Source organism: Diceros bicornis, chromosome 7 (assembly GCF_020826845.1).
Source record: "Diceros bicornis minor isolate mBicDic1 chromosome 7, mDicBic1.mat.cur, whole genome shotgun sequence".
NCBI classification, from domain to species: Eukaryota; Metazoa; Chordata; class Mammalia; order Perissodactyla; family Rhinocerotidae; genus Diceros; species Diceros bicornis.
Window position 1 is genome coordinate 27,937,661 of NC_080746.1, and position 11,656 is coordinate 27,949,316.

Consider the following 11,656-nt stretch of genomic DNA (forward strand, 5'->3'; position numbering starts at 1 on the left):
CAGGGAATGTGACACTTGAATCAAGTACTATTGTTAATCATGAAACAAAGGTGGGAGGTGTTGAGGGAAGGCAGAAAGGATATTATAGTATAATCAAAGGGAATGACATATGCACACACACAGAAAACTGCAAGTTTGGGATTGCTACAGATGAGGATAGTGAGTTTAGAAGCTAGATCATGGTAGGGCTTTGCCTCTGCAGCTAAAGATTTTGAACTTAGCCTGGGAGAAGCAGGAAACCATTGAAATAAGAAATAATGCTTTCTATCTGGAGTGCAGAGAAGCCAATTTCTACTCTGACCTCAGTGGAAAGGTAATTGGTAGAGAGCATGATATGCTACACTCTCTGTGCAAGGACACTGATGTGGTAGGGCCTCAGCTTGAGCCTAAGCTGTGTCCAGTGCTGCACTCCAAGATACGTCAGCACACATCTCAGGTACTGATGGGGTAGACCTGATAGAAGTTGATGTGCCCTGGGAACTTAGCCACCTCCTGAGAGAGACTTCATTCTAAGGGAAGCAAAGTTGGGTGTAGCATCAAATTTTAGGGATGGAAGGGAAGAAGTGAATCTGAGAAAATAAGATGCCTATTACTTCTGTGTATTCCCTGGCTGAACATCCCCATGAACTCATGTCTGGGAAGACACTGGAGTGAGAGCAAGGAAGTATTCCTTTGGTACTCCTCAACAGGGTGTAACATACAGAAAGAGGCACACTTCCTCATCCCCACTCCTCATTTTGCTCTAGAGGTAAGTGTAACTTTGGTACCTCCAATGGTCAAAAGCTATGGTGGCTGCGGAGGAATGGTATCTTCTAGGAGTGGATGATACCCAAGGCAAGCAGTGGTGGCGCTTGGCAGATGCAATTATCCATAAAGTGGCAGAGATGTCTTGTGCTTGTGTTAGTACTCAGTGGAAGTGGCTGATATCTAAGTGTCTACTGAGCGCTGTAACATCTAGCACAAGAGGGACAGCATGGGAGAAGAGGAAGAAAACGTTCCCTTGTAGGACTTTCGTTAGCACAAAACATGTACTCCCATGAAGACACAGATATAATTGGCCTGAGGTACGGAGGACTCCTTTTCTGTTCTACACTGGCAAATGGGGGCAAGAACCAACAAAATGCAAACTAAAGCGAGTAGGCCTGAACCACTTCTCCCAGATAAGCTGCCCAAATTCCCAGAATACTAGCCCCTGGCAACTCCACATTCACTTACTGTAAACGTGTAAAAGGTTAGGTTACTCCCCAGAAGAACAAGTACTCAATTGCCCTCAGAGATAGTACATTCCTCATCCAAAAGGAAACCTAGCCTGTATCTTGCATCCGGCTAATCTTCCACATTACTGCAGCTAGGCACTTCAGTTTTCTGATTACTTTCACAGAGAGCAGAGAGAGATTTTCTTGATTCTCCATGACTCTATTCTCTTTGCTTTAATAGCCAAAGGCTAAAACCAAATGAACTCATTCACAGAGAACAACAAGCAATTTTGTCTGATCCTTATTATTCTTGCTGAAACTGCAGTTGTGTTATTCTGACCGACAGATTCTCAAAAGCGATTCAGTGAAAATACCCTTGATCAAATTCACTAAGGAACAGAATGTTTCAAGTGGGCGTGTCTGGCTAGAATCTCCTTGAATGGTTCAGTTAACAGCACATCAAAAGACTGCTGAATTCTTATTTCCCATCAGAAAAATAACAAAGCCAACCTGGAATCTGAGGGCAGATGGTATTAGCCTAGTAGTAAACACATTTTTAGCTGCTGCTTTTTTTTTAGCCCCCGTAGTTATGTTTAATGTGCTGAGAGAAAGCTGTTTGCTTGCAGAATCTTATTATAGAGCAGAACTACGCTTGTTCCAGAGAAGAGGAATTTAATTGGTTCCAAGTCAAATGATGTTAACAGGTGTCACCTCACCAATCCAGAACTTAAAATGAGTTGTTATAAACAAGAATAATACATATTTTTCTGGCTCTTGCTCCCACCTATTATGCAAGACTGCATGCCCCTGTAATGTTCCTCTTGATTGTTGCTAGCAACTTCAGGGGGTGGTTGACATGTGCCCATGCACAAGTACTGTCAACGACCACATAGTGCCTGCCATTTTCTTGCCTTTCAGTTCAAGCTCCTCTCTGCTTCTATCTGCTACTAAGGCCTGCACAGCTTAACATAAACTGCAAGTAAGTCTTGATCAGTATTGCTGCTTCTGCCAGGCTCTGTGACACTTCAGTGGAAGGACAGTACATTGCTGCTTCCATGGATGCACTGAGGTCCATGAGATGGCACAGGTAGAGGGAGAATCTCTCTCTCTCTCTCTCTCTCTGTGTTACACACTGTTGAGGTTAATTGTTAAAGAGTCATGGAATTTTTATCCATCGCTGTCTCTCCTCCTAGGACCCAGACATCAAGCTGTAGGGGAGTAGGATGGGTAGTAGGCGAGTATTGTAGCCAAGAGAATGTGTCTCTCAGATGCAACTGCACCATAACTGAGGTGGACTCAGCTGCTGTGCCTTAAAATCATAATCATGTTTGCACAGAGGCCACGCTTCCCATGGGCTGCTCCTGGTCAAGACCAAGCATGGAAGGAATATGAAGGTCAACTCATCCCTGGGAGACACGGGACATCTCTGACAGGCGACTTGGATTTGAGGTTTCCTAATAGCCTTGTCAAACTTTCCTTAGAACTGAATTGCAGTCTAAGATGCTTCCACCCAACCTCCCTTCCTTTTTCCCCTGTCTCTGTCTCTTGCTGTTTGATGACTCTCTCAGTTCCCCCCCTCCCTCCATATTTTCTCGCACAGGCATTTCCCCCAGTACGTTTTTCTTTTGCACATTTAGTCCCATCTTGGCATCTGCTTCTCACAGGACCTAGACTAATACAGTGAATTTGTGTTACGTGCAAGGGAGTGACTATCTATTCTCCCTGTTGCTAAACAACATGTATCTTCTTGATCACTTCCCTTCAGAGGAATTTTCTCTCCCAGGTGGCTTCTATGTCCTTTTATGAATAGATCTGATGTTGAACTCAACTTCTCTCACTCCTGTTTGCCAGGCACACTTAGACATGTCTGGATCTCAGAGGAGATGTGATGTGATGGAGGCTCAAGCTGAGCCTTTTGCTATACATTCTAGAGCATCTATTATGATTCTGTGCTGGTTCAATGCACAGCTAAAGAAACAAAAGAAATATAAGAGACTATCCCTGCCTTTGAAATTAAAATCCAGTTAGTGAGACAAAAATCATACATATGCCACAAGTGCTAAGAATACAGAAAATAATCATCAGCTTTTCAAGGACATGGAGAGAGCTTCAAGAAATAGCATTTCCTCTTTCTCTGGGCTTGTGCTCATGTGTTTGGGAGAATGAAATGAATAGCAGAAAGCTGTTTCTTTCTTTCTGAGCAGCTCCATGACCAGCTGGATGTGAAGATGTGAAAGTGAGAAAGGCGCCATGATCATTATACTCATTACTCTGATGTGCTAAGAGCTTATTGCCTTTCATTAGGCCTTGGTGAGTTCTCCCATTGTGTCATAGACTGTAGAGTTCATGGACTGACATGAGGTCTTCACTTTTCACTTCCCAGAGTAAAAAAATGGATCGAAATGGGGAATAAATTAGACAAGTTAGTTTAGCTTGTAATCAGGCACAAAAGCTCAGCATTGATTTTCAAAAGGTGTAATATTTTACACCTAAGAATTATATGGTGGTGATGGGGACTGGGAGAGAGAAATGCCAATTAGACCTTCAATGCTATTGTCAATGTCTACGTTGTTTTCTTGAAATTTTTGGCCATTGGCTAAATTCTAGATTAATAGGCATAGAAATAATTTCAAAGATTATCTAGTATGTTCTCCTGTTGATGGCAGAACAGCACTTTGAAAGAAAGTTGATATGCAGTGAATGCTGTTGAGTCAGGGGAATTGCTCATAGAAAGGAAAACAGCAGACTTAAGTAAGGTTAATTGAAAGGGATGAATTTGCTTTGGCACTGAGATTTGAAATCTTGTTATTCTTAGCTTCTTAAATGAGAGATAATAATGATTACTTTTTTTTAATGAATGGGCAGATCCTCAGGGTTAAACTCTCCCTTAGACCTTGAATAGTTGTCAGGTGTCTTTGGGCAGCTTGCATATTTTTCTGGAGAGGATTAGGTCAAAATAATGACAAGCTAAATTCCCAGTGTAATCCCACTCTCTCATGACATCACAGGATAAACCACTAATATGCAGAAGCTTCTGAAGTTTCTATCTGGGAATCTGTCAATGTGCTGGGCACAATAGTCCCTGGTATAATGTTGGATGAACTTAAACGGGATAACCAAATAGACAAATTGAACTGACTCATGAATAAACAGTAGCATTTTTTCCTCCAATTTACATTGAAATTGACCAATTCAAATAAATTGACGGTATTGGCTAGCTGTTTTGTGATATGTTAACATTTCCCCATTGTATTTAAATTTTAAATATGGTACAGCTAATTCCTATTCTGACATGTACAAAATAAATTCTTGTCCCATAAACTCAATTCCAACACATGGCATAGTATGAATAATTTGATTCTATATGAATCAAAAAAGATAAAGGTTTTGAGTATCAGATTCCTTTACCAAAAATGCCTTGGGAATTTGAGATTGTGTCTATGCAACTTCAAACATGAATAAAAAGTAATATAAAGTTGTTTTTTCCTTTTGGGTTGTGAGGTTAAAGATAGTTTAGATTTTCTTTATACTTTTATATTTTAAATTTTTTTACGATAAATATATAACTTTTTAATTGGACAAAAAGTAATTTTGAGTGATTAAACAAGGGGACATTTGTGGCTTGGTGACTAGCATTTGAAACAATCTGGCAAGGACTTAGAGGCAAAAGAACTCTGACTACATTCAAGGAGTTTGCCAGATGGCAACAAATAACCGCCAATGTTCGATTGCGCTATAATTATTATATATTATCTGTCACTCAGCAAGCTGTCTTTTTACAAGGCATGCAGTGACAGAATGTTGTATTAAGCTTACCCATCCTTGGGCTTATGTTGAAATGAAGAAATGGCATGGAAAGTCTTTTAGTAATGCCTCTGGGATATGAGGAATTGTGGGGAAAGTTTTGATTATGAACACAATTACATAGAGAATTTTGTTTGTTTACGCCTTCTGGGAATGTATTATTTTGTGTGTATGTGTGAGGAAGATTTAGCCCTGAGCTAACATCCGATGCCAATCCTCCTCTTTTTGCTAAGGAAGATTGGCCCTGCGCTAACATCCGTGCCCATATTCCTCTACTTTATATGGGACGCCGCCACAGCATGGCTTGACAAGTGGTGCATCTGTCCGCACCCAGGATCTGAACCTGTGAGCCCCAGGCCGCCAAAGTGGAGCTCACGAACTTAACTGCTACGCCACTGGGCTGGCCCCAGGAATGCATTATTTTGATTGACCCTAACTGGGAATTCAGAGGGGGGATGTGCTCTATTATCTATAATGAAAGGATTTGCTGATCAAATACAATTGCTGGGGTCATGTTTAAAGTGCTTAATTGATGTGCTTTCAAGTCCAATTCAACACTTCAGAGGCTCCATTTACCTTCAGACATCCAGAATGTTGATTACGAATTCATCTTAACAGTCCAGTTTTATTCAGTATTTATATTTGAAAGTTTTACAATTCTATTTCTTTCAGACATATTCTATAACTCATGTTTCACTTGTTTTGACCAGTTCTCCTACCTTCCATCTATCCAAATGATGGAGTTTTGCTGCATGAGTTTACTGCTGTATTAGCTTACTGACAGATATATATATATAAACAGTGGCTTCCGCAGCTGTTTCAGATGAAACTGTATATTAACGTGTAAACTTGCAACATACACTGGAAAGTTATGTGGAGCAGGTGACCGAGGAGATAATTTTCACGGCTTGGACTCAAGTCAGTTTTGAAGGAGCTAAAGACGCCTGTGGAATTCTGGTGTGTGTGTGTGTGTGGTATGGGCTGTGCGTGTGCAAGGCAGAGAACTCTCCGTATTTCAGATAGCTGAAGATATGGGTGGCAAAACGAAGTCACATTTTTACACCCTCCCATGCTGAGGGTGTAAATGCGGCCTCACAGCCAAATGCAGCATTGATCTGTTAACGTTAGTCTATCACTCTTGGTTTATGATATTTTAACTACATGTTAGAGATCTTCATGAAGATGTAAAAGATAAATTAAAACCCACATCAATTGTACCAAAAGTCGACTGGAAAGAGAAGATTTTTAAGTCCTTGGGGTGTTCATACAAATTGGCAGCCGAAGGAACAGAGTCTTAGTCAACATATTTCCATGTTCCCCTAAACACAAATAGCCTCAAACCTTTGGAGGTTGTTCCTTTGAGATGCTTCATCAGTGACATCACAGTGATTGCCACCTCCCTTGGACTACTTCAGGCCCTGCCCAGAGCCCAGGAGTCCAGACAGCCCGGGAGAGGAGCAGGAGTTGGAGCCCAAGTTGGAGAGAGAGGAGAGGCCTGCTGCAGCCAGGTGCGTCCTTGACCCTCTTCAGGTAACGGCAGGATTTTTATGCTTACCTTACAGTGTGTGTGTGCACGGGTGCGTGCGTGTGTGTGTGTGCAAGTTGCAAACAAGAAAGGCAGAGGAAGGTTTACATTTCTTTACGAAATAGGCAATGCCTGTTGTACACAGTATTTCTTAAGAGATGAAGTGAATATTGTTGCTTCTTATTTTCCTTTTTTTCACCTCAAGGTATGCATTTTCTCCCTTCCTACTTTTTATTTATTTATTTTTATTTTTTTTTTGTGAGGAAGATTAGCCCTGTGCTAACATCTGATGCCAATCCTCTTCTTTTTTTGCTGAGGAAGACTGGCCCTGGGCTAACATCCGTGCCCATCTTCCTCTACTTTATATGGGACGCCGCCACAGCATGGCTTGCCAAGAGGTGCGTTGGTGTGCACCCGGGATCTGAACCTGAGAACCCCGGGCCACTGCAGTAGAGCACGCGCACTTAACCCCTGCGCCACCGGGCCGGCCCCCTCCCTTCCTACTTTTTAAAAAAAATTTTCATATCATATAGAGGAAAGTCTGTCTTCCATCTTCTCAAAGTCTCTATTCAAAGAAAGTCAATGTCAAACAATTTATTCAGAGCTGTTTTGGTTTTCATTTCATCCATATGGCAATCACTTTGGATCATATGGTGTGATCCTGACTCCAGGGAAGATTTAAAATGCAGTCAAAATTGTCTTTGTGGGTTAACAGTAGGAAACAGATGTTTGCTGATCTGAATGTCTGCCTAATTTTGGTATAAATGTGTGTGAAAGTAAAGTCCATCCCTTACAATTAGCATATGTGTTGATTGAATTGCGTTTATTAAAAATTCGCACCTTAACTCTTTGTGTTTTATTCATTTGAAAAAATATAAACCAACGAATATTTAAGTTCACCATCAAAGTGCAAGAAATAGTAAGAGGTAAACAGTAGGAAATAAAGAAGTGTGATGGGTAGCCTGTCAATTCACAGACTACTGAAAAAAATGTGGAGTGCATAAAACATACAGTTTGAACAATAATTATAAGGCAACATCTGTGTAACTATGACCCAGGTCAAGAAACAGATCATTCCAGCACCTCAGAATTCCATTCCTGATCACCTTTCCCTTCTGCCCCACCATAGGTCATCACCATCTTGATTGTTGAGAATCTTGTCCTTGCTTTTCCTTATAATTTTACCATGTATGTCTGCATTCCGAAACAATATGATGAAGTTCCCTGTTTTTGGCTTTGTATAAATGGGATCATTTTCTATGTTTCTTTTGCAAATTCTTATTTTGCCTGACAAGAATGTTTGTGAGATCCACCCGTCTTGTATGTTGCTCTAGTTCATATATTTTCTTTGCTCTGTAGCACTCAAAAGTATGAATATACCACGACTCATCATCCATTCTATTGTTGATGAACACTTGGGTTGTTTCCACCTTGGGGATATTATGAAAATGTTGCTGTGAACATTCTTGCATATATATCCTGGTGCATATGTGCTTTAGTATCTAAAGTAGAAGCGAAATAGCTGGATAATAGGAAATGAGCATTATCATCCTTAATAAAAAATGTCAAATTGTTTTTCCAAAGTGCTTGAAAATTTACACTGACTTCGTTTAGCCAGGGCAGTTAATTGCAGTAATAGCTCATTCTTGTAATCACGCCTATGGAGTAACCACAATTCTAGCATCTAGTTCCAGTCTGCCAGTTCTAGTTCTGCCTCTAACTTGCTATGTGGCATTACACAAACAACTTAACCTCTCTCTAAAAGTCAGTTTCTCCCCTATAATCTCGGGAGACATAAAAATTGCAATAATACTTGCTTGAGTTGTGAAGATCACAGGGTTTTTGCGAAGGTCACATAAACAGAGCTGTGCACAGCTTTCAATAACATTTTCCAAGTATGTTCCTGTTGGGCCACTAGCCATGATACTGTTTATTTAAGAGCTTAATCTAATAAGCAGATTTAGTGGGATAGTTTTTTTGCCTTCCCTGAATTGGGTTGTTTTGATCATTATAAACAGGGTCTCATATTTTTGGCATATCTCTGTATTTCTTCAGAACTTACTCAAATAAGTGGGCCTTTGGACCAGGATTTGATTTTATTAATAAATTCATAAGCAGGAGTCTGCCTTTGATTCTTATTCCTTTGCCTCCAGGAGCCTTGCCTGGATCATCACCCTCCTGTTTCCCTCTGCTCTATGCACATTCTTATACATTCTCTCTACTTCCTTTATCCATTCATTTTCTTCTGTTTACTTTTTCCTTCAGGCAAATCTTTGTAAAGATTTTCATTGGCAATTTACTATACCCTTTGTGCAGAGTGGCAAAAGATGGATAAGAACTAAAAGGAAAATGAAACATCAGTCAGTCATCATCAGCCATATTTTAAACCAAGATTCAACAACCTACTGGTTGACACCATCTAATTTGTATGTTATTCTAACAATTACATAATATGAAAAATGATTATTCAGCTGGTTTATACAATTAATAATTTGGCCCACTAATAATACAACAAATACAGTAATTAAAATTAATAATTCAGTCAGGTTAGATGGTTAAAAATACCATTCAGGCCAAAAGCTTGCTAACAACTCTTCCTTTCCCTGAACTTCCACTCTTAGTAAATAAACAAAACACTCTTTCCACCTAAACTTTTTCACTCCATAGTAGACTTTTGTCCTAAATATCTAAAATTTTATCTTTAATCTCATTTGGTTTGTATACTCAAAGTGCAAATTATGCCACATCACTGAGGATAATAATTTGATTAACTGTATTGCATATGTTCTCAAAGTATGATTTCCTGTGTGTACTATCAGTACAAACTATAAAGATACCATCTCTGCTTTCTGAAGTGTTTACAATCTAGGCACATCCTGGACTTGACTAAAAATAGCTGGCACAGGCTTTTGTTGAAATAGAAGTACCCATGAGGTTGACACTTGCTCTTTGGACAAAGTGCCTGTTATGTGAGGGACTTCTGGGTGACCCCAGTAGGCTCTGTGCCCAATAGAGGGATTATAAAAAAGGCCAAGCAGCTGTTGGAACTACTTCATGCTTTCACCAGGGTTGGATGAAGTGCTTTAGCAGCCTGAAACCTGAAGAATTATGATATCCTACCTCTATATGCAACTCAAAGCAAGAACAGTACTAAACCATAACATTTTTTCTGTTTTGGTGACCTTGTTTGCTGGTTACCGCACACACACCACGTGTGCGCACGCACGCGCGCACACACATACACACACAGAAATTGGAGAGAGAAAAATGTAATATTTTGTATTTTATCAAAAGCTTCAATACAATCATTAAAGGAAAAAAATCAGGACTATGTTGGTCTTTTTGACATCAGGCAGAAAAGCCAGGCTCTCTATATTAGTCAGGGTTCTTCAGAGAAGCAGAACCAATAGCATATATGTGTGTGTGTGTGTGTGTGTTATATAGATAGGTAGATACATAGACAGACAGACAGACAGAATTGGCTCATGTGATTGTGGAGGCTGGCACGTCCAAAATCTGCAGAGTAGGACAGCAGGCTGGAGACCCAGGGAAGAGTTGCAGCCCTAGTCCAAAGATAGTTTGTAGGCTAGAAATCTGAGATCAAGGTGTTAGCAGAGTTGATTTCTTCTAAGGCCTCTCTCCTTGGCTTGCAGATAACCGTCTTCTCCCTGTGTCTTCACATGATCTTCCTTCCATACATGTCTATGTCCTAACCTCCTCTTCTTATAAGGGCACCAGTCATATTGGATTGGGGCCCATCTTAATGACCTTGTTTCAACTGAATTACCTCTTGAAAGAACCTATCTCCAAATACAGTCACACTCTGAGATACTGGGGGTTAGGATTTCAACATATAAATTTTGGGGGGGGACACAATTTATTCCATAACACTCTCCTCTTCCACAATGCTTCTATTTCAAAAGAAGGCTCACTAATCTCCCTGTGTTTTCTTTGCTGTTTTCTATTAGGAGGTGAGGACCACAGGAGGTCTTTGGTGTGCCCTCAGAAGTCCGCCTTCAGTTCTCACCGAGCCACTCAGAATGGAGTGGACCACCCGGGAGCTGTTCCTCAACTTCACCGTTGTCCTGATCACAGTTATCCTTATGTGGCTCCTTGTGAGGTCTTATCAGTACTGAGAGGCCATGCCACGCTTCTGGGATTGACTGCAACACTCCAGAGCTGCCTGCTGTGTGCCCTGAGATCTCACTGCTGTCATGGGATGCCTTTCTTGGCACCCCAAGGCACTTCTGACCTGCACTCACAATATCCGAGGTGCCTCCAGTGCTAGGATCGATTGTGTGTTCTCTAAAGATGCTGCTCTCAAGGGCTGCCAAGTGTTTGCCTGTGAGCGTTAGATTTATTCCCCCAACTCTTACTGCAAATGTGTTAGACAAACCACAAGGTTAAAATTAAACTGGATTCATGATGATGTAGAATTGTAACAAGCCTCTGATCTGTCTTACCACACATCCTTTCAACCCACACTGTCTGCAACAAAACTCTAAATCAACCTGCCAGAAGAAAGAAATGTTAGAGGAAGTCTTTGTCAGCCCCTATAGCTATCATGTGAATAAAGTTAAGTCAACCACAAAAACGACTTTGAGAATTTATTTTAGCTTCTATTTGTGATACTGCATTTGACCCTTGGCTGGGATTGAAGTGACAAATGCTACAGTATTTCTAGCGTTTGAGATAAGCCAAGATACTCCAACTGCTAAGGATTTGAAACCAAGTCAATTAAGAGTGTCACATTTCAAATAATTCCATTGGTTCAGTGCTCTTCAAACTTTCCCTCTGAACTAATCTCAAGGGCAGAGGGAGAATAAATCCATTCTGCTAGGAGGTCTGGGGCATAGTCTGAAGTTTCTGCTAAAATCACAAAATTTCTTTGAAGTTTTGTGTTTTATTTTAAAATTCACAAGAAATGTATATTCTACCCTATAATATCTCCATGTTTGTTTTAATATAAATATTTAAAGTTGTTTACCACTGAGTAAAACTAGAACATGAGTCATATCCCTAAGAGTAGCATATTCCAGTTCGTTATTATCATTATGCAAATAGAGCTAGAGCTAGTGATTAATAAATTACAGTTATAACAAAGAGGAAAATAAAAAATACAAATTTACAT

At 40.3% G+C, this 11,656-nt stretch overlaps 1 protein-coding gene across 5 annotated transcripts in view; it reads left to right on the forward strand.

Moving 5' to 3' along the window:
• The window catches only part of LOC131408480 (solute carrier family 35 member F2), a 105,968-nt gene extending 94,858 nt beyond the window's left edge, over positions 1 to 11,110 (forward strand). For 2 of the 5 annotated variants that reach the window (XM_058545292.1, XM_058545287.1), the window contains 2 exons: positions 6,416 to 6,508; positions 10,494 to 10,732. In XM_058545292.1, the coding sequence (XP_058401275.1) occupies positions 6,416 to 6,508; positions 10,494 to 10,661 (261 nt within the window). In that variant the 3' untranslated portion in view covers positions 10,662 to 10,732. Of the gene's footprint in view, positions 1 to 2,532; positions 2,630 to 6,415; positions 6,531 to 10,493 lie in introns of all 5 variants that reach the window. The other 3 variants (XM_058545286.1, XM_058545288.1, XM_058545290.1) reach the window with 3 other exon arrangements.
• The last annotated feature ends 546 nt before the right edge of the window (positions 11,111 to 11,656 follow it).